The sequence below is a fragment of the Eptatretus burgeri genome, chromosome 2, assembly GCF_056783735.1.
Source record: "Eptatretus burgeri isolate ZD-2024b chromosome 2, Ebu_testis_v1, whole genome shotgun sequence".
Classification (NCBI taxonomy): Eukaryota; Metazoa; Chordata; class Myxini; order Myxiniformes; family Myxinidae; genus Eptatretus; species Eptatretus burgeri.
Window position 1 is genome coordinate 11,169,965 of NC_140962.1, and position 24,130 is coordinate 11,194,094.

General features: G+C 41.3%; 1 protein-coding gene across 4 annotated transcripts in view; it reads right to left on the bottom strand.

The window, feature by feature from the left end:
* Positions 1 to 24,130, bottom strand: part of LOC147031419 (spastin-like) — a 116,916-nt gene extending 92,786 nt beyond the window's left edge. For 3 of the 4 annotated variants that reach the window (XM_085862845.1, XM_085862834.1, XM_085862852.1), the window contains exons 1-6: positions 23,969 to 24,130; positions 22,428 to 22,511; positions 17,028 to 17,111; positions 16,132 to 16,206; positions 8,022 to 8,110; positions 5,636 to 5,766 (exon numbers count right to left, since the gene is read on the bottom strand). In XM_085862845.1, coding sequence (XP_085718971.1) covers positions 5,636 to 5,766; positions 8,022 to 8,110; positions 16,132 to 16,206; positions 17,028 to 17,111; positions 22,428 to 22,511; positions 23,969 to 24,062 — 557 coding nt within the window. In that variant the 5' untranslated portion in view covers positions 24,063 to 24,130. Of the gene's footprint in view, positions 1 to 5,635; positions 5,767 to 8,021; positions 8,111 to 16,131; positions 16,207 to 17,027; positions 17,112 to 19,066; positions 19,162 to 22,427; positions 22,512 to 23,968 lie in introns of those variants that run through there. The other variant, XM_085862861.1, reaches the window with a different exon arrangement.

Genomic DNA, 24,130 nt, shown 5'->3' on the forward strand with positions numbered 1-24,130 from the left:
AGAGAGGAAACCGCGAGGAGAGAGAGAGGAAACCGCGAGGAGAGAGAGAGGAAACCGCGAGGAGAGAGAGGAAACCTCGAGGGAGAGAGAGAGGAAACCGCGAGGAGAGAGAGAGGAAACCGCGAGGAGAGAGAGAGGAAACCGCGAGGAGAGAGAGAGGAAACCGCGAGGAGAGAGAGGAAACCTCGAGGAGAGAGAGAGGAAACCGCGAGGAGAGAGAGAGGAAACCGCGAGGAGAGGGAGAGGAAATCGCGAGGAGAGAGAGAGTGCACGGTAAAGATGGGTGCTGGCGACGGACGTGACACGCACACACTTCAGGACGTTCGTTTCACGGACGACTTTCCGGTGAGCGAGACGATTCTCCCCTCCCCTCCCCCTGAATGATCTGCTGGGTACCCTTGTCTGCGTTTAGCTGTAAGTCAACCCCCGATAAGCATCTGCTCTGTCTCTTTCCTGGCATTTTGATTGATTTTGCTTTGAAATTCATTTATTTACCTCGACAAATAAAAAGTTCTTTTTATTTATTTATTTTATTATTAATAAATTATTTGTCGATTTCCAACCTGTCCGTGTTTGTCCTTTCCTTCCATTGGTCTAGCATTGTTCGAACCGAGATAGACTGGGAGGTCATTACCACAGATTTGACCAAAAATCGTCGGCACGCACCAGCGGTTAAAACGCTCGGCCGCCCGAATTAAAATCTAATCAGATAACATTGGTGCTTTGCTGAGGGTGCGCTCCCTGCTCAGGTAACCACGTGACCTCTTGTTAAACGGAATAATTAGACGGTGGACACTGGAACTCGTGGTTGACTGGGTGGCATTCGTGATTTTAAAACAACCCACCGTACCACAACATTAATTGTGAGCCGTGGCCCCAGGTCCGGCTCTACCGAGGACAACCGGGGATTAATCCCCGAGTGACAAGCTGGGGTCTTAGTGGCCGCAACAATATATTACATAATGTGTTTTAGAGTTCAATGTACAGCATATTCTGTGAAAACAATCACAAACTAGAGAGCTCATGGACCACCTAACTCCGTCAAGACCCACAGCCTTGAGAAACAAGGACATGGGCAGGGTCTGCAAGCGGCAAATTTGATTGGTCGTGATGACATGAAATGCCGTAATATTTTGACCAAGTACTGCTAAACAGAAGGTTTTTGAAAGTGCCAAAAAGGCGATTTGTGTTCTCCAGTGTTCAAGTATACAATTCAATTGAAGTACAATGAAAATGTTAGTAGGTTGTAGAAAAACTTTTTGGAAGTTTACTGCCATTGATGCAGTGGCTATTACACCACCTTATTAAACCCGTTGCATTAGTTTTTCGTGCCTGTTGTATGTGTCCTTTATGTCATCATTAAAACAGTAAATTTCCTGTTTGGAATGATTTTCAATTTTGTTTGACTGCCAAACAGGCAGAAAGAGTAAGAATATTATCTCATTCCTCTCTGCACATGCACAATCAGGACAAATTCAGAGCCAAAGTACTCCTAAACTATAGGTTTGTTTTCCAATTCATGTTCCGATTCGTGTTCAAAATAAACATTCCATTGAAATCAAGTTGTTCCTCGATCATAAACAGACGTTTCTGAACAGACAGACAGACAAAGGGAACCAATTGCTCAACCCACTTTTTCTTAACGCACGCGAGGTAACGACCATATATCTTACATAGATTGTGGAGATTCGCTCATAAGTGGATTAGTGCAGACTTGTGTCATGGGAAAACAAAATCTCCCTCCATGTGCACAACGACTGCCAAACTAAAAAGAGCAAAAGTCACCCAATCCAAAGTGCAGCATCTTAGCTAATCATGATGAACAAGGCCAAAAAAAAATACTTTAAGATGTCATCATCTCACAAAAAATATTCAGAGATGAATGATTTCTGATGATTATTTAACCTCATGAACATATTATTTAAAGGTTATCATTTCAAATGCATTGCGGACTAGCATTACACCGTTTACCCTGTTATTACCATTGCCTGTTCTCGAAGGGTGTGCAACAGGCTATTGTAATCAGACTGTGCATTTGGTACTCACAGTCAAAATCACAATCGCTAACGCAATGTATGGTTATGGTTAAATTAGAATAAATCTGCGGTGTCGCACAAAATAACTGAAGGCGCAATGTCGCGCGCTGGAGGATTTGTTATTTATTTATTTGGCATGGGGGTGGTGTACTTTGAATGTACCTGGCCTTGTTAAAATTTCAGGTCAATTGAATTATAATTGATGCTGACCTTTGACATTTTTACCGAAGTATTAATTTGTCTTCTCCATATTCTCGTAATAAAGTTTTGTTGAAAATTTCATCACAAAATGCAAAACTCCATCTCCCGCACGAATCGAATCAAATGTTAACGTCATGAGGGCCCACTATGAATACAAACAATGTTAATAAGATCAGGAGTATATGAGAATAATAAAAACAAGAAAAGGTATTGACAACAACAGTGCCTACACATGTACGAATTTGATACCATCAGCATAAAATATATTGCACTCACACAAAGGTGTTGACTTTAAAACAATACATAACGTGCAAGTACGAAATTAGTGCTATACTCTTCTTGCTCATCCAAATAAGGATATGAAAAAGGAGGGGTGAGATTAAAATGGAAGAAGAAAGAATAGAAAGGAAAGGTGGAGTTAAAAAGAAAAAAAAAAGGAGGACGAGGAGAAAGTAAGTTTGGGGAGAAACGGGACACGAAACAAAAAAGAAGAAAAGAATGTATACACAAAGGGGTGGAAATTAGCTACAAATCAGTCAACCTTGGTACCAGTGTGAATTTAGACACGATTTAGAATGTTCAGATATCACTGATTGCGTGGACAAGATATGGAAGAGCACTATTTTTCATACAATTAGTTTTACAACAAAATTCTGCAATGTTCACGTTATGTCAAAGAATCAGAGTACGATTCGCTGTTGGGAGAAAGTCTCTGAATTGGGAAGTACATTTAAGGGTTTTTTTGTCATGAACAATGCACACAAAGACTTTCTGTGATCTTCCGGTGATTGAAGTGAGCACTGTGGAAGAACGCCATTCTCTGGCCTGTATTCTGGTCCAAGTACAATTCGAAGAGCTCATTTTTGAACTCTTTCAATACATAGCATTTGATTCTTTGTAAGAGCCCCACTCCACACAGCCACTGCATTATCGGTAATTGGCCTAATGTAGCCCGTGAATATGGTTATCAAATCCTGGCACAGAAGGCCGTAGCGTTTCAACAGGCATTACATGTGCAGTTTGCCGTTTGCACGCTTATCAATACCATCTACATGCTTTTCCCATTCAAGGTCATTTTGGATAAAGACACCAAGGATTTGGGTGAGGCTCACATAATGTATGAACTGAACACACATGGCAGTGCAAAAAGCTGCTGACTTTGCACATTGTGATATCAATAAACTAGAACGGAACACGGTAGATCGCATACCTGCGCCAGGTTGAACAGTTTACGTTTTGTATCCCACTAATGGGCTGGATCTGCATCCGCACCTGAACCGAAATCCAATCGGCTTGTTTTTGTCACCTACCCAACTCATCCACCAAGTTTTGTCATAATCCTCCAACAACTTTTTTTGAAATATCCTGCTACATACACGACCGGTCAAAAGTTTTAGAACACCCCATTTTTCCAGTTTTTACTGAAATTTAAGCAGTTTAATGTTTCAACATACTCTGAAATTAAAGCACAGAACAAATAAACAATTTCAGATAAAAAAAGAAATTATGAAATCGTTTTGTTGAACAAAATTTAATCTATATTTTTGGACTCATCAAAGTAGCCACCTTTTGCAGATATAACAGCCGAACATACTCGTGGCATTCTTTCTACAATGGAAATCAAATATTGTTCGGAAAGTTCTTTCCAACACTGTTGCAGAAGTTCCCACAAATGTGTTGCACTTCCAGGTTGCTTTGCTTTCACCCTTCTGTCCAGTTCATCCCAAACCAGCAGGATGGGGTTTAAGCCTGGAGACTGTGCTGGTCATTGCATGATATGAAGCCTACCGTCTTGTTCTTTTCTTCTAACGTAGTTCTGACATAGCCTGGAGGTATGTTTTGGGTCGTTATCTTGCTGTAGGATGAACCCATGACCAACTAGGCGTAGACCAGAGGGTATTGCATGGTGCTGCAAAATGCTGTGGTAGCCCTTTTGGTTCAGGGTGCCAGTCACTCTGTGCAAGTCGCCGACTCGAGATCCAGCAAAAGAGCCCCAGATCATCACGCTTCCTCCTCCATGTTTGACAGTTGGTGTCACGTCACACACTGAAGAACCATCCTTTCGCCTACTCGAAGGCGTACAAAAACCCTGCGTGATGAACCGAAGATTTCAAACTTTGATTCATCGGTCCATAAGACCTTCCAGTTTTCAGTAGTCCACTGGCGGTGCTTCATGGCCCAGGCAAGCCTCTTTTTCTTATTTTGCCATCTTAGCATTGGCTTTCTTACTGTCACTCGACCTGTCAAACCTGCAGCTTGAAGTCTTCTCTTCACAGTTGAAATTGAGACTTCCTTACTTCGACCAGTGTTAAGCTGTGCTTAAACTGCTGTCCTGTGAGCCACCTATCACGCAAGCTGTTGACTCTCAGAAACTTGTCTTCTGATTGTGTTGTGGCTTTGGGTCTGCCAGACCTCTTCCTGTCAGTTTCTTCCAGTTTCCTAGTGCTTTTTGATGGTGTAGGAAACTGTACTCACTGACACCTTGGCTTGTTTTGCAATTTCTCTAAAGGAAAGACCGACACTTTTAAGGGTTATAATGGTCTGTCTGTCTTCCTTTGTTAATTGTCTTTTTCCTGCCATTATGATAGCAATATACTACTTCCTGCAGTGCAATATTGTCCAAATAATGCTTCAGAGGGTGTGGCAACACAGTCTGTTCCAACACTGCTTTTATACAGGCAGAGGGTTTGTAACGAATCAACAAAAGTTGGGACACCTGTAGGAATTGTTTGCATCAACTTTCAAGGCTTAATTTACTTCCATTGCTGCAGAACAGCTGCAGTTGCTAACCCATTACTTGTTCCCTGAAAAGGGCCTTTTTTAGCAACTCTGAAATTTGCATTATTTTTCAGTTTTTGGTAACGTAAACTTTTTTTTAACCTCTGGCAGTTTACCGCTTAGCTTTGTACCATTTCAGGTTATTCACTGGACTTGAAATGCTTAAATTTCAGTAAAAACTGGAAAAATGGGGGTGTTCTCAAACTTTCGACCGGTAGTGTATAGTTTTTGGGCCCATCTCTCCATGGTGAAGAAGCACTTGAAAATTAAAAATCTCTCGGATCTAAATCTGGATCTTCTCCAAAATCGAATCCATTTGGCTTGGTCACACACCCAAACTGTCCACCAAGTTTCGTCAAAATCTATCCATAACTTTTTGAGATATCCTGCTCAAAATCAGACAAACAGGGGTGAAAACATAACATCCATCCACGTGGAAACAGAGGTAATGAATAAACACCAAAATAAATAAATGATAACATTGAAATGGGTATATTGGGGCAAAACATTGTAAAGGATTTGGGATTTGCACACAAGGTCAACCCCCTCAACGGGTTTTTACCATCAAGATTCCTTGAAAATGTTTCAATTGTAGTTATTCACAACTCCAGCAAGCTGACCTGTCTATGATCTCGTTGAGTATCAAGTTGGCAAGACGGCTGTCGACGTTCTTCATGTGCTTCACCCTAGCATGAGGCTGCACAGAAGCTGCATTTTTGGGGTGGCATATACGTGGTGTACGATTTTGAGCCTGAAAATGAGCACGACATGCAGGATCACTTTAAAGTAGTGTGACACATCAGCATAAAAATGATGAAAACCGAATCGCACTTATAAATGAACTGCATAAAACATCATACTTGGTATTAGATGCAAGAATGGAAATTAATTATAAATCGAGGTTCAGTCTGCAGTCACGCGCTTCTTCTTTTGTATGCAGCACAAGACTGCGGGGTAGCATCATCGGCTGACGGCATTGGCTGTGCCACTGATGGTTAGGACAAGGGTCCTCTGCTGGTTAGAGCAAGGATTTGGAATTTTTTTCAGGGTGCCGGTGATAGCTTGCCTACTCTTTGTGAAGGGCACCCTGGGATCTTTAACGTCCACCAACGAATGCCGACAAATGGGACACCAGTCGCGTGCTTTTTCAAAGGTCCTCAGAATGAACATGAAAATAGTCCTGGTCAAACATAAATTCAATAAAAGGTCAACCCATTCTTGCCAGTTCAGACAGAATGCAACATGATTGGTTGCTGTAGTGCAAAAAAGACCAAATCTGTTTTTATCCCCAAAATGTTGCAAGCAGCCATTGACTCATTGAAGATCGCATAACCATGGGATCTTCCTCTCACAGTACCAGCATGTGGCACGCACGCACACACACGGTGGACGTTCTGCTTGTCAGTTATGTTTTGACATGGACTCTCAAATGAAGCTGTAGAAGTATTTTAATGGATTTCGGTCAGCAGCCACCAGAAAAAACGAATCCACCTCAAGTATAAAATGCAATTCTTTCACCGATTCAAAATCTGCTATTTGGATCAGCTTGTGAAAACCAAGTTGAGAACATTGGTGACAAGTTAATGGGTTCTTCATAAACATTCTTGAGGAGGTTTCAGAGTCTCAGGAGTTTGGAACTTGGCTTTGGTACTGACATACAATGACCAACTTTTGAAAGGCAAGTGGGGTGTTTCACATCCACGAGCAACTGCTAACAAATAGAGAATGGAAGAAATCAACAGGACGTTGATCGAGGCATGCTAACCGCAATGGTAAGGAGAGAGAAACTTACATTTCGGGTGTTCGCCCTTCGTCAGAGCAAAACAGGGTGTTAACCTTCATTTCGCTTTTGCTCCAATGTTAGCATACCTCAATCAACGTCCTACTGGTTTCATCCATTCTCCCACCTGTCCGCCGATGCAGATCGACACTTGCCTTCACTTGCATGACAAGCTCTTCATGCCAGAAAAATAGGATGACCAGCTTAACGTCACCTCCAATAAAACGATGCAAAGCACTTGGGGAATAGTTTATGATTGAACAATTTAATTTTCCAATGATCCCACTCAGACTCAACAGCTCAAAGATAAACACGACGGCTGAGAAATCCTTCCAGCCCCAATAATTCTGAGATAAACTCCAAAATCAATAAAGAATTTCATCCTGTGTACAGAGAAAAGGCCTTCCATCTGCAAAAGGCAACATGGGATTCAATCTGGGATTTAAAGTACATTATAAAAATGTACAATAACTTGAAGGGCACTTGATAGAGCGCATACCCCGCCACGCAATGACTGATCCACGAGAACATATCGGGCCCAATAAATTTTTGAAATATCATGCTATGCAGTATTATATTGTTTTGGCCCGATCTGTCAATAGTGAAATCACTTTAAGAATTAAATAATTCTCAAATCCACATCCAGATTTGGACCTTCACCAAAATCGAATCACTTTGTCCTCGTCACACACCCAACCTGTCCACCAAGTCCGAATCTGTCCGCAACTTTTTGAGATGTCGTGTCATATATCGTTTTTGACCCGATCTCTCAATGTTGAAGAATCACTTCAAAAATTCGAGTATCCGGATCTTCACCAAAATCGAATCAGTTCGTTCTTGTCACACACCCAACGTGTCCACCAAATTTCATCCAGATCTCCCAACAACTTTTTGAGATATCCTGTACACAAACAAACAGACAGACAGACAGGGGTGAAAATATAAACATATATATATAAAACACTGAAAACCAAATGCTTTTGAAAAATATAAAATATTTTGAAATGGGGTGAAAATATAAAATATTGAAAACAAACAGACAGACAGGGGTGAAAAAAACCTTCCACCTTCGGTGGCGGAGGTAACAATGCTAAAAAATTAGAAACAATTGTTTAATGGGTTCCCCTTTATCAGAAGCATACTTCGGTTAATTATCGAGTGGTACGAGAGTGGCCATCTCATCCATTGTTCAACCATATGCGAATTTAAAACCACTTCACACTTACCCCTGACCCTGCAGCAACTTTGTTGGGAGGTTTGGAGTTGTGAGTGCCCGTTGGTTTGGGTTTGCCACGTTTGGGAACTGCTCCACTGTCTGCACACAAGCATAGTACGCTGTTACAATTGTTTGTCGTTCTGCTGTAAACCCACAGCAGGTTCAATGCAATCAGCAGCATTCGCTCATCCATGTGTGGATCCATCCATCGCTTCAGCAAAAATCAAAAACGTTTTTCTCCATTAAATGTCGTTTAAGACAATTCGAGCAAGTGAGATCACCATTGTGGAAATGTGGCTGTAAGATTAGCTTACCGATAATGCTGTGTGTTGTAGTTATTTGTACAACTAGAAATTTGACTTTAGTGGTATTCTCATCATCGAGTTGATTGTACAAAATCGCAAATATCCACAATGATGTATCATCTATCTATAAATGAATATAAAAACGAAAAACACGGTCGGGCCGTCCGTGAGGTCGTCCATGAGGCCGTTGTAAAAGTGAAATCCAACTTTTGGATCTTTGTTAATGACAGCACATTAAATATACACTGTTCTGAGAATTTATTGAATGTTCGAAGCTAAATGTTTCTTTCAAAAGGAAACAATGACATGTAGAACCTTGCAAAACTGTTTGGCTGATCAGATAAACTGAGCCAGCAAACACAGGTTGCATTTCACAATAATCATGTCGACAGAAAGTGCACGCAACCGAGATTTATAAAGCAAAATAAATATACACTTTAAGTTTCTATAAAAATTGATTGTACACTTTGCATTCACAGCAATAATTAGAACTAGAACTGCCACTTTATAACTGCTGGCAGTGATGACCGGGTACCCAGTCCGTCCGCCTTTGACACAACTGACACAACGTGAGACTTAAATCATAGTCGCAAAGTTTCGCATTTATCGGATAAGCGGTGCCAGAGAAAACATTAGTTAATGGTGATACAAACACAGGCCTGCTTCGAGACGGCGCGGAACAGACGAGTTACGAACCGGGCAGCACAAAGCGTTCAATTTCCTTATTACTGGCGACCAGATTCAAATAATTAAATAATTCTGGCTGCCAAACCACACGGCCGATCAGGTTGAAATTTTAAACTTTTGTTTCCCATGTAGCCTAAATTATAAATATGAAGTTTCGCATATATAGAAGTAGTGGTTCCAGAGTAAACATGAATTAATATTTATCCTTCAATCTAAGATGGCGGCCAAACCATGTGACTTGTGACCTCATAATTTTTACCATGTATGCAGATATCATGGAGGATGACAGACGCCAATTTTCGCTTCGATAGGTTAAGCAGTTCCAGAGAAAACATTATTTAATATTTTTCTTAAATTCAACATGGCTGCCAAACCATGTGACCTATCAATTAGAAATTAACAAACTTGTATTCCCTACTCATGCGCAATAGGGGTGTGAAGTTTCCCCTTGATCAGATCAGGTGTTCTGGAGAAGAAGATGTTTGAAGGTTTTAAGGTAAATTCAAGATGGCCGCCAAACCATGTGACCAATCAAGAACAAATTAACAAACTTGAGAAAGGACCTCATGGGGAATATATGTGTGAAGTTTCGGCTTAATCTGTCTTGCCTTTCTGGAGAAGAAGATTTTTAAAATTTATTCATTTTCAATCCAAGATGGCTGACGAACCATGTGACCTATGACATCAGAAATTTATATTCTGCTTCCAACTGGGTATTGGAACACGTTTGTAAAGTTTCGTGTTAATCGGTAAAGGTGCGTTTTTCTATCCAAGATGGCCGCCAAACCATGTGACGTGTGATGTCATAATTTTTACCATGCGTGCATACACGATGGTAGATGATAATTACAAATTTTCGATTCGTTTGGTTCAGCGGTTCCAGAGAAAACATTATTTAATATTTTTCTTAAATCCAAGATGGCGGCCAAACCGTCTAACGTATCAATTCGAAATTAACAAACTTATATCGCCTACGTGTCCTGAATATAGTTCTGAAATCTCCGCTTCATCCGACCAGCGCTTCTGGAGAAGAAGATGTTTGAAGGTTTTAGGGTTTTTTCAAGATGGCCGCCGAACCATGTGACCGATCAAGAACAAATTAACAAACTTGAGAAAGGACCTCATGGGGAATATATGTGTGAAGTTTCGTCTTCATCTGTCTTGCCCTTCTGGAGAAGAAGATTTTTAAAATTTATTCATTTTCAATCCAAGATGGCTGCCGAACCTTGTGACCTATGATATCATAAATTTAAATTCTGCTTTCCATCATCGACCTGAACAAGTGTGTGAAGTTTCGTGTAAATTGGATAAGGTCTATTTTTCTATCCAAGATGGCCGCCAAACCATGTGACTTCTGAGGTAAAAATTTTTTACCATGTATGCAGACTTGAGGGAGGAAGGCACTTGCAAATTTTTGCTTCGATGGCTTATGAAATTCCAGAGAAAACATTATTTAATATTTTTCTTAAATCCAACATGGCGGCCAAACCATGTGACCTATCACTTCGAAATTAACAAACTTGCATCGCATACATGTCACGAATATAATTCTGAAATCTCGACTTCATTGGACCAGCGCTTCTGGAGAAGAAGATGTTTGAAGGTTTTAGGGTTTTTTCAAAATGGCCGCCAAACCATGTGACGTATCAACAACAAATTAACAAACTTGAAAGAGGACCTCAGGGGGAATGTACCTGTAAAGTTTCGCCTTAATCTGCCTAGCCCTTCTGGAGAAGAAGATTTTTTTTTAAAAAACACTAAAAAACAAGATGGCGGCCGAATTACGTCATCGATGACGTCAAAAATAACATTTTTGTCGATGAATTTTGTTGTAGATGACGCTCAAAATTTTTCAGATTTTTCCTATATGGCGTTCTACTTGACGAATTTTCACCGGTATATCGCTTCACCTATGACGTCACGAAAAATCACACGTGTTCCCCATAGGGAGCTTAGTAAAATGTATCAAACGAAAAATTTTTCCATTGCACGGTTTCCGAGATACAGATGTCCAAAGTTTATCGCTTTTTTCAAGATGGCGACCGTACCACGTGACCAATGACGTCATAATTATAACATGATTGTGCTATCAAAAAAGATACACACTATGGTGAAAATTTCCTGTCGATCGGACTTAGTATTCCAGAGAAAATGATTTTTAAAGCGAAAAAGGGTGCAAAATGCCGGCGGAAAAATAATAATAATAAAAATAACTAGAACTGCCACTTTATAACTGCTGGCAGTGATGACCGGGTACCCAGAAGTGTCCGCCTTTGAGACAACTGATACAACATGGGACTTTCTGCAGATGACAGTCGCAAAGTTTCGCATTGAAAGGATAAGCGGTGCCAGAGAAAAACATTATTTAATAGTGATACAAACAGAGGCCTGCTTCGAGAGGGCGCGGAACAGACGAGTTCTGAACCGGGCAGCACAAAGCGTTCAATTTCGTTATTACTGGCTTCTAGATTCAAATAATTAAATAATTCTGGCTCCCAAACCGCGTGACCGATCAGGTTGAAATTTTAAACTTTTGTTTCGCATGTCACCTGAATTATAAATGTGAAGTTTCTCATATACAGAGGAAGCGGTTCCAGAGTAAACATTAATTAATATTTATCCTTCAATCCAAGATGGCGGCCAAACCATGTGACTTCTGATGTCATAATTTTCACCACATGTGCAAACACAATTGTAGACGATAAGTGCAAATTTTCGCTTCGCTAGGTTAAGCAGTTCCAGAGAAAACATTATTTAATATTTTTCTTAAAACCAACATGGCTGCCAAACCCTGCGCCCGATCCCGTTGAAATTTCAAACCCTCATTCCGCATGACTGTTGCACCATAAAGGTGATGCTTCACATTTATTGATGCAGTAGTACCAGAGTAAACATTAATTAATATTTTTCCTTCAATCCAATATGGCTGCCAAACGTTGCGTCGTACCTCAAAAGGGGTTGGAACTTTTTATTCGTCAAGGAGAGGCGGTCATAGTGGTGGAGTTTCGCCTGGATCTGTTCAGCCGTTTCAGAGAAAAAGACGTTTGAAGATATTGTTTTTCAATCCAAGATGGCTGACGAACCATGTGACCTATGACATCAGAAATTTATATTCTGCTTCCAACTGGGTATTGGAACACGGTTGTGAAGTTTCGTGTTAATCGGTTAAGGTGCGTTTTTCAATCCAAGATGGCCGCCAAACCATGTGATGTGTGACGTCATAATTTTTATCATGCGTGCATAATGCCCTCTCGATGATAATTACAAATTTTCGATTCGTTTGGTTAAGCGGTTCCAGAGAAAACATTATTTAATATTTTTCTTAAATCCAAGATGGCGGCCAAACCATGTGACTTATCAATTCGAAATTAACAAACTTATATCGCCTTACTCTCCCGAATATAGTTCTGAAATCTCCCCTTCAGTGGACCAGCGCTTCTGGAGAAGAAGATGTTTGAAGGTTTTACGGGTTTTTTCAAGATGGCCGCCAAACCATGTGACCGATCAAGAAGAAATTAACAAACTTGAGAAAGGATCTCATGGGGAATATATCTGTGAAGTTTCGTCTTAATCTGTCTTGCCCTTCTGGAGAAGAAGATTTTTAAAATTTATTCATTTTCAATCCAAGATGGCTGCCGAACCTTGTGACCTATGATATCATAAATTTAAATTCTGCTTTCCATCGTCGACCCGAACAAGTGTGTGAAGTTTCGTGAAAATCGGATAAGGTCTATTTTTCTATCCAAGATGGCCGCCAAACCATGTGACTTCTGAGGTAAAAATTTTTACCATGTATGCAGACTTGAGGGAGGAAGGCAATTGCAAATTTTCGCTTCGATGGCTTATGAAATACCAGAGAAAACATTATTTAATATTTTTCTTAAATCCAACATGGCGGCCAAACCATGTGACCTATCACTTTGAAATTAACAAACTTGCATCGCATACATGTCCCGAATATAGTTGTGAAATCTCGCCTTCATGGGACCAGCGCTTCTGGAGAAGAAGATGTTTGAAGGTTTTAGGGTTTTTTCAAGATGGCCGCCAAACCATATGACGTATCAACAACAAATTAACAAACTTGAAAGAGGACATCAGGGGGAATGTACCTGTAAAGTTTCGCCTTAATCTGTCCAGCCCTTCTGGAGAAGAAGATTTTTTAAAAAACACTAAAAAACAAGATGGCGGCCGAATTACGTCATCGATGACGTCAAGAAAAACATTTTCTACGCAGCAATTTTAGGCGTAGATGATGCTCAGAATTTTCAGATTTTTCCTATATGGCGTTCTACTTGACGAATTTTCACTGGAATATCGCTTCACCTATGACGTCACGAAAAATCACACGTGTTCCCCATAGGGAGCTTAGTAAAATGTATCAAGCGAAAAAATTTTCCATTGCACGGTTTCCGAGATACAGATGTCCAAAGTTTATCGCTTTTTTCAAGATGGCGACCGTACCACGTGACCAATGACGTCATAATTATAACGTGATTGTGCTATCAAAAAAGATACATACTGTGGTGAAAATTTTGTGTCGATCGGACTTAGTATCCCAGAGAAAATGGTTTTTAAAGCGAAAAAGGGTGCAAAATGCCGGCGGAAAAAGAAAAATAATAATAATAATAATAAACAGAAGAAAAACAATAGGGTACCCTGTACTCACAGGGTACCCTAATAAATAATAAACATAAGAAAAACAATAGGGTACCCTGTACTCACAGGGTACCCTAATAATAATGCGTAATAATAAACAGAAGAAAAACAATAGGGTACCCTGTACTCACAGGGTACCCTAATAAATAAACATAAGAAAAACAATAGGGTACCCTGTACTGACAGGGTACCCTAATAAACAGAAGAAAAACAATAGGTTATCCAGTCCATTTGACTGGATACCCTAATAAATATATTCCTTTAAAATTGATTAGAATTCATTACAGTTACAGGAATTTAGATGCATACACATGTATTGATCATATATTCTCCATTAAGCTTTTAATTACTCGATAATTGGATGGACAATGTATCGTTATAATATAATGTGTTAATTAATTAATGACCGAAATTGAGAGTCTTGCAGACAACAGCAGTTGTGTATGGCAAGGGTGACATATAGTGCCAACCCTCGTGCATTACATTGACATCGCCCAAACAACATGTCTCAACCTCTGTTACTATTTGAGACAAAATAACTGCAGTCAAGCACTGCCTATAGCCATGAATGAGCTTCCTACACCTCTCTACTCTCAGTTTGTCTCACTCTTCTTGTACAAACTGATCCAGTTCTCCCAGATTTGAAGGGTGCCTTCTCCCAACTGCTGTTTTCAGAACTCCCCACAGGTGTTCAATGGGATTTAGATAAGGACTCATTGCTGGCCACTTCAGAACAGTTCAGCGTTTTGTCTTCAACCATTCCTGGGTGCTTTTTGAAGCGCGTTTGGGGTCATTGTCCTGCTGCAAGACCCATGACCTTCGGAGACTCAGCTTTCTGACACTGGGTTGAACATTGCACTCAAAAATGTCTTGGTAAACTCCTGATTTCATGACATTCAAGGCATTCAGTGCCAGAGGCAACACAGTAACCCCAAAACATCACTGAACCTCCTCCATGTTTGACTGTGGGGAAGGTGTTCTTTTCTTTGAAGGCTTCATTTTGTTTTCTATAAACAGAGATGATGTGCTTTAACAAAAAGCTCCAATTTCGTCTCATCTGTCCACAGGACATTGTCCCAGAAGGATTTTGGCTTGTTCAGGTGTTTTGGCAAACTCCAGTCAGGCTTTCTTACATCGCTTTCTTACATATCTCTGTCTCTCTCTGTCTCTCTCTGTCTCTCTCTACCAGTGGGGTCCTCCTGGGTCTCCCACCATAAAACCCCCTTTCATTGAATTGGCGACGGTTGGTGCGAGTCAAAACTGTCATACCTTGTGTCTGAAGGTCAGCTTGAATCTGTTTGGCAGTTGATTGAGGTGTTTTCTCCATCAATCGAACAATCTTCAATCAAGTCTTCTCTTGCAGCCACGTCCAGAAAGGTTGGTTACAGTGCCATGGGCCTTAAACTTCCTGATAACATTACGTACGGTGGACACAGGACTATCAAGGTCTCTGGAGATGGACTTGTAGCCTTGAGATGGTCCATGCTTGGCTACAATCTTGTGTCTGACCACCTCAGACAATTCTCTGGTTTTCTTTCTTTTCTCCATGCTCATTGTGGTACACACAGTGTCACAAAATAGCAGAATAACTCCTTTTCTCTATTCAAACTGGTTGAATGGGTGGTTTTTATATTGCAGGCACCTGCAACTCACCCACAGGTGAGTTCAATTCCAAATTAAAGGAGAATCACCTGCTTGAAATCTAATTATTTCAAAGAACTTCTAAAAGGTGCCAATAATGTTGTCCGGGCCATTTTCGGATTTCTTTGTGGAATAAGCTAAGATTTAGTAGTTTTTTTTTTAAAGCTTTTTTTTTGTTTTGTTCCACTACAAACCAAAGAAATACAAATGTGGATACCTAAAGATTATTTAAATTTAAACAATTTTCTGGAAGAAATGGTGCATTGTTTGAAAAAAAGTGGAAGGGTGCCAATATTTTTGGCCATGACAGTATGTCTATTAATTACATACAATTGGAATGTACCTTTCGACCCTTTAAGACCCAAAAGTCCACAAGGACTCAAATTTATCCTTTAAGATAGATTCAAGCCCCTTTTGACATTCGAGACACCTTTAGATCCCTTCACTATTTAGACCTTTACAGTGCTTCAAGTCCCTTTAGTGCCCTTAGACCTTAACACCATTCAGATAGATTAGACAGTTTGGACCCTTAACCATTTTGAGCTTTGGACCACTTGGACCTTTTTTGTTACAAATAAATACACTATCACCATTATTACAAATAAAGTTGCACAAAATAAGTGTTTGTATGATGATTGGTGTAAATCATGACAATAAAGTAAATCTGTAACGTAAATCTCTGCAACGACGTGTGGAGAAGCGAGCATAGCGAGTCGATCCAACTAGTACAATATTAAAAAAAAAAAAGCATAGCCATAATGTCATAAAATTATGAATGATAATATTTCTGGAAGAAAACTGTGATGCTGTTTATCTTATGTTAAAGGACACCTCTGTTTGATGTCCTTTCTGATGCAGGAAGCACCGTTTTGCTCGTAGAGGGTCCTGTAGCGTTAACTTGTTTGCCTGTGTGGTCAAAGAAAAATAAACACAATGCGCCAACCATGCAACAACACCGATGAGACAGCAAGATGCAATTCAATCAATCAACAAGAAAACCAGGGGTCACGAGTTCTGGAGACCGTTTTCAACTTACTACAATGGAAAAATCAGCATCTATAATATTACAAATGCAAAAGAAAGGTAATGACTGACTCTGCTATCCCCAACCCACACCCACCCCATCCCATCCTCCCCCTCTACACCATCCCAACCATAACACTCTATATACCTTTAGCTCTGCAGTTTATTGGCCTTTGTGTGCCTTGCCTGTGCGTCCCTTCTACCCTATTTGTCGGCAAATCTACAAAATGTCCTATTTTGTCTAGCTCTTCCACGATTCTTCACCTTTGTAAGAAAAGGTTTTGCGATATACAGGAACCATTTTTCCTTGCAAACCTGTGTCAAGATTTCACCGCAACTCTCGATCGTGCCCTTCTATTCACCAGCCGGACAACTGTCGATGTCTAGCAAATGAACAATGTTGTTTACTGGTGGTTATTTATTTTTAATATGGTGTTGTGCAAATAAAATGAATTTCCAATCACCAAGCAAGTGCCTAAATGGTGAAAGACAAGAGAGTAAAGACAAGAGAGTAAAGACAAGAGAGTAAAGACAAGAGAGTAAAGACAAGAGAGTAAAGACAAGAGAGTAAAGACAAGAGAGTAAAGACAAGAGAGTAAAGACAAGAGAGTAAAGACAAGAGAGTAAAGACAAGAGAGTAAAGACAAGAGAGTAAAGACAGACAGATAGTGAAGGGTACAGGGTTGAATGAAGTTAGAACTCACTCAAGTTTTCAATCCTTTCTTGAGCCATGTCAAGGTTTCTGTGCATCTTCTCCTGCAGATTCCGAGCCCGCTCAGGCTTTTCTCCTGAAAATAAAAAGAAAAGCAGAACAAGCCGAAGTTAACTCAGCCAAAAAGAAACACAAACAAACAACTACTAATGTTTACCCAAGTAAGTATTGAAAGATGACAAATCACTAGAAAGCACAGTGTGATCATTTTCAAATGTAAGCCAAATCAAAGCCTCCAATAAATTTTCTACAAATGACAGTTCATACAACACCTTACCCCCATGCAGTCTTGAGAAACAAGTACATGGGTGGAGTCTATAAGCGACACATTTGATTGGTCATGATGACATAAAATGCCATAATAGTTTGTCCAAGTTCTGCTAAACTAAAAGGTTTTGAAAGTGCCAATAAGGTGATTTGTGTTCTACAGTTTGCAAGTATATAATTAAATTGGAAAAAAAAATAACGATTTAAAAGGTTCAAGAAAAAAAATAATCTGGAGGTTTACCGACGTCGTTGCAGCGTCTTTCACACCACCTTATTTCACAGATTACATTAGTTATTTGTGCCTGTTGTTAGTTTGGTTTATGACGTCTTTAAAACGGTAAGTTTCCTGTTTGGAAAGATTTTAAATTTTGTTTGACTGCCAGGCAGGCAGAGTAAAAAATAATTCTCACTCCTCTCCGCACATGTGCGATCAGGATGAATTCAGAAACAAAGTACTATTGTTATGAATCTGGAAGCCATGAGCACTCAACATACAGGTCCTATAGAACAGTTATATCGGTAAGTATGCGTTTTTTAGTTAGGGTCCCTGTCCCTCGTTTAAGGGGTGAATAAATGTACATGCGCTGTGAGTTACTTTGATAGTCAGTGTTTTCTTTTATTTTTACACCACCAACGTCAACTACAACAACACGCCTTCACCTCGCTTCCTCACACCGATGACATGGCCTGCGTGCGTGTCAGCACGTACGTGGGCGGAGTTCACGAAGACCTGACGTCTCTCTCGCTCAATCCGGGGGGGGGCATGGACGAGGTGGCCGTAAGTCGGTCAAAGGGCACAGAGCGGGCTCCAAGAGAAGCGAAGCCTCTTCGGGAGGCGGGGAGTCGAGACGCCTTGTCACGCCCCCCCCTCCCGGTCCAATCAACGGCCTTGGCGCCCGTTTTGGCCAATGGCAGGGCGACGAGCACATTCTGCGCGCCAAAACCAGCCAATGAGGGAAGACATAGACCACGGCACTGAGGTTCGGCTGAGGGAGGGGCAAGGATAAAGGTCCGGCTCCGTTTTTCTGGGGGAGAGAAACTTGTGACGCGAGTGGTGATCACGTTCGCCTCACACGCGAAAGGTCCCCGGTGGTGGTTCTTCTTTTAGAAAGCCAGTTTTTTGTTTTGCCAGATTTCGCCCTGCCGGCCTCCGTTCACCGGGAGCCCGGTCGTGTGGACGCCTGGGCTGCTACAGGTCCGAGTCCCGCCACCCTGCCAGCTCAATGTACCCGCACGAGGCGGACAGGTCCGAGTGCAGGCTCTGGTCTTCAGCTCGCCTTTCCCTCCGAGCTGGAGGCCTCAATAAAGGCTGTGGCCACCGGTTCTTGTGTGTGTATTTGTGGGACCGTCTGTAAGTAGGAATTGTATAAGTGCTCTTTGCTGTACATACTTGCATCTCATTCGTCGTGATAACTCTGCTTCTTGCGTGCTCCCCCCTTTCCCCCAATATAAATAAATACATTTGTTAAATGTATCAGTTCGTTGCTGTGTTTCTTCCATTAGCTTAGCATGACACGTGTTGGTGAATTATAAAGGCTGTCGCCAATGTAAATGTACATTTGGATCGACGGAACTTCGGCAACTGTCCGCTCGGGTTGCGCACGGGTTGGGCACGCTCACGGCTCAACTCGTACGAGTGCCGTTGAGGGTGTGAATACTCGGTAACTCGCCACGTGGATCTCTAGGTATTTTGAAGATTGGCAAATAACCCTGTACCACATGGTGGAATTATTGACAATTCACGGTCCGGTAAGGGACCCGTACCTGTCGGAGTTTTCCGAAAGGTACGATCTAAATTCCGGTTGTTCGGTAGAGTCGACCCTACTGCTCCACCGAGCGGTCGTGCTCGCAGCCGATACCTGGCTCCGCAACACAATAACATGGCAGGTTCGTTTTATGATCCATGTTCAAAATATAACATTCAATTGAAATAAAGTTGTTCCTCGAGCAACTAATTGGTTAACCCCACTTTTCACTTCACATGCAGAGGGGGAAGGGTGGGGGGGGGGCTGTGTGGTTATGAGAAATCATGTCACTTGTTTGATTCGATATCTAAAGAAAAGGGGCTCAAATAAAGCAGAGAAGTACTGAAGAAGGTTTGGATGGATTATTAAATTGTTTGCAGTATTATACACCATTCTCAAGATTATTAACTCCAGCACCGAAGATGAAGGAGGTTATGTTTATCTGTGTGCAGGATATCTCAAAAACGTTGTGGATGGATCCAGATGAAATTTGGTGGGCAGGTTGGGTGTGTGACGAGGACGAACTGATTAGATTTTGGTGAAGATCTGGATCAGGATCAGACTAGTAGAATTTTTTTAAGTGATTCTTCACCATTGAGAGATCGGGCTAAACCAATATATTAGTCCATGAGCCAGTACGGTTGGTCGGTACCATCTGGGGGAAATAATTCTCATCGTGATTTTTGGCAAGGTATACAACCCTAGGGCCTAGAGTAAGAAAATATGTGATAGCATTGCATCGGTGGTAGCTTTTTGTGTGTTATCACCCTGTTTATATGCCTATCCTTAAATAAGCTTTTGTGCAAAATGGCCATACCAGTACAAGGTAAGACATCCTTCTTCAACATAACATTTTTTTTTTATGAGTCAAACACTAATGTTGAAATTTGTCTCACCTTTTGCTCGGATCATTTGCTTCTCAACAAAAAGTGCTAAACATGCCGAGGTTGAAAGGTATGTCATTGGTGACACATATATCAGTGTCTATTTCCTGTGTGATAAATCATACCGTCTTTAGAAAAGTATTTGTGTATCATTGACTGTGGGAAGTAAATATAAGTTCTGGAACAATATAATTACATGGGTGTTGAGCAAATTTATTAAGAAATCCAAAAATCTAAATTTCTTATTTGTATGTTGTTTATTAAGATCAGTATAGCAGACAATGTTACCCCACCCCCCAAATGAAAAAGTACCTAATTTGGACGGATTTATTTTGTTTGGTCAATGTCCAGATATTTTCCCTGTTGTTATTGAAGGATACTTTCCAAGAATCAAACAAATCAAATGATAACATGTTCATGAACAAGATTAATGTTTTTTTTCCCCTGCAATTTATAAAAAATACAGAATTTCAGGGATTTCGATACTCAATAATGCACTTTTGAAAGTATCAAACACTTATATTACACAATATAAACCAATAAAACAGTAGCAAGATGGTTAATCATGTGCAATCTGATGAACGAGTTAAAGGTGAAAATGAAACACAATCTTCTGTTGTCGGGCATAAAATTACAGAACAGAAACACAAATGTGGTGTTCCACACGAACAAGGCCATTACCTAGGCCCAATGTGTTGCTGATAAACATATTGTCTTATGAACCAAAGACGGGTCCTTTATAGTATCTAAGACATCTCTGATCATATGCACTGATTGTAAGTGATATAAAATGTTCAAGATGAACTAAAAATCATCATCATCATCCAGTTCTTCAATATCCTCATCTAAACTTTCCCCATCGTCTGACTCAAAGATGGATGCCTGGTTCTCACAGTCTGACAGTCTGACAGTCTGCACATATCGGTGCATTTCAGTCCGTTTGACGAACACACATTTTGGTAGTGAACACTTCCTTTTACAATTGCGGTTACTTCCTTTTACAAAATGGGATTACTAAACGGCTAATAACACACAAAAGGCTACCACCAATGCAATGCTATCACATAGTTTCTGAATGTAGAGATGTATACCCCGCCAAAAATTACGATGAGCATTATTCCCCTCAGATGGTACCGGTGGCCAAAAATTACCGGGTCTGGCTCATGGCCTACGTAGCACGATATCTCAAAACGTCGACGTTTTTGGATGAAACTTGGTGGATATGTTGGGTGTGTGGCAAGGACGAATTAATTCGATTTTGGTGAAGATCCAAATGTGGATACAGATACGAGAATTATTTAATTTTCAAAGTGATTCTTCACCATTGAGAGATAGGGCCAAAAACGATATATAGCATATTTCAAAATTGTAATGGGCCTGATATGTTCCTCGTGGATCAGGCATTATGTGGCGGAGGTATGCGCTCTACCGAGTGCCCTTCGAGTTGGTAATGCCATCACAGGGCTCAACATTGACCTCCATTCCAGCCTGTCCATGGGACAGGTAGGTTTTGGATTTTACCTGTTCTGTCACACATTACACCTGTCCAATTATTTGTACTGAGAGCATGCGGGGTGGTACAATTACGCTTCTATGAAGATTTTGCCGGTGCACGGGCATGGTTCGGTCAAAAAGGATCCTCTAAGTCACTGCTAATAACTGTGGTTTTACATAAAGAAGAACAATTATGTTCAAGTTCAAGATGTCAAGTTTATTAAAGTTCCGGGTGGTGAAATTGACCTGGCATTCAGACGTATGTTAAGGTTTTCACTTGACTGCCACACAAAATTACCGTCCCGGACAGTCGGACACAACCTTTTTAGTCAAGCCGTGCATCCACCCATCCATCCATCCATTGGGACCATACAGTGTGCAGAGCGTTGGTGCTGCCTAAGCAGTCTCCTGCGCTATTGGGCACAATCCTGGACGGGTCGCCATTCTGACGCAGGATACTCGAATGGCTCAATCATCCCAGCAAGCTGGTACTCATTTTCCCAACCGTGGAAGGATGACAGGCCAAGTCAACCCCGCCTGGTATTAATTCAACAGCCAAGTGTGATTTGAACTCAGGACTCTTGGATCCCAAGCCCACCACCCTAACCGTTAAGCCAACACCAGGCATAAGCCCTGCATCAGTGGGCATGTTATTATGCAGCATGGTGTGCAGGTGTAATTTGGTGCATTGTTGTGCGTACCATGGTGTAATAAAGTGGATGTAAATCCATTAGTGACAATTCCCAGGAAGTTACTTCCTTTTGCTGTGGCAGTTAACGTTGCCAAAAGCACAGGTGTAAAGATTCCATCACAAAAAGTTGACATGAGCAAACAAGAGAGCGATAAACAATGCAGAACTTCACCTGGCCACGTACATCACAGTACATCTGAGAACGGACGATATACGACATTAAAGTAAATCTGCGTTCGGACTCGTACCGATTACAACACTAATAACCTGCCCGATCAGCTCAGTGACTGACAAAGCTAATAAAAGCACACCTTCGCCCGTAACTGGTATCTTTATACCCTTCTCCAGCTCCTCTATCCCCTTCATGTAATGAATCACCACATCTTCAACGGGTCCTGAAAACACATCAGAACAGCCACGTCAAACAGAGCTGCAATCAGAACAATTGTGTTCAAAGTTTTTCTTCTATAAGCAAAAGTACATTTACAATACAAGGACACTTATTGTGACTTCGTTGTATGCCGCACTTCATGTCCTAAATCCAATTTATTCTTCTTTGCACAAAACACGTTCTGTTGATTTTCCTGGCAAGAGATTTGGTCAGGACAGCAACACATAGGTGCCTCTTATTTTCAAGACACCATGTGGAATTTTCAACCTTCATGACATAAAGACAGGAGAGCTGACTTTACGTCCCAATTCGAAGGACAACGTGCCCCGAGACAGTACCCCACCCCTCCCAACACAGGATTTGACACCAAGATGGATTAGATTCCACAGGGGAACTTGCAAGTCAATGACGAGATATCGAAGAGATGAACGCCCTACCGAATGCGCCAACCAAATGTTCAGCATCCTACAACACCAGGTCTTCATGGGGAATTTTTTTTTTTTTTTGGAGCAATTTAAGGTTGTCTCAATCTGGGGAAAGAAACCCAAGTACCAGAAGAAAACCCTAATTTCACAGAGGTTTCAGCCTGGTGTTGGCTCAGTGGTTAGGGTGGTGGCTTGGGATCCTAGGGATCCTGAGTTCAAGCCCTGTCGACCCTGCATTAATACACCAGGGGGTTGCCTCAGCCTGTCATCCTTCCGAGGTCGGTGAAATGAGTACCAGTTCCAGTGTGTGTACTGGTAGAGGGGCACTGCATCAGCGACACAGTCGCGCTTCAAGAAATGATAGCTACCCCGGCAGATAAGCTGCCATACGACTACCACCAACACAGAGGTTTCCATGCCAAGCTGAGTCGATGGGCCTATCACTTTCCCATTGCAGACAGGTCAGTAGTCTCTCTGTCTTCTCCCAACTCCTCTCTGGTCTTGCACCCTCTGCTCCTCCCATCTGAGTCTTCCTTCAAAGCCTGGTGTTGCCTTAACCATTAGGATGACTGCCTTAAAATCTCAGGTTCTTGTGTACAAGCTCCCTGTCGTTTCGTAAAATAACACCAGGTGGGTCGACTCAGCCAGTCATCCTTCTGCGGTCGACAAAATGAGTACCAGATTACTGGAAACAGGCGGGGGGCACTGCATCAGCGGCACAGCCACACTCCCATTAATGATGCAACCTCAGCCACAGGCTACATACAAAATAATTAAAATTATAAAAAATACAAGTCTTCAAGACAGCTGTTCACCACCATCTCAGATCATCCCCCATCCAAAAACATGATCTTTTTCACCCCCATCAATGCCCCCATGACCACCTCCTTCCAAATGTACAGGTTTTCCCGTATACAAGGACTGTACGCCGACTGTACAGATCGGGATCTCATCTCTGCTTCGGTTCCAACACCGGTCTTTTCAGTATTGGTCACATTCAACGCCACAAGCATTATTAATGCCAAAAGAAACCCGCCTGTGCCGCTCTCGTCGAGACGAAGAGCCTTCGAAATGAATTCAAAGGCGAGTTTATGGTGCGCTTTGACAGACGAGTAAACCGCTTCCTCCATTTCAAAATCAGCTGCTCCTGCTTCTTCTTCTTCTTCTTCTTGATATTATTCTGCTTCGACAATGACGT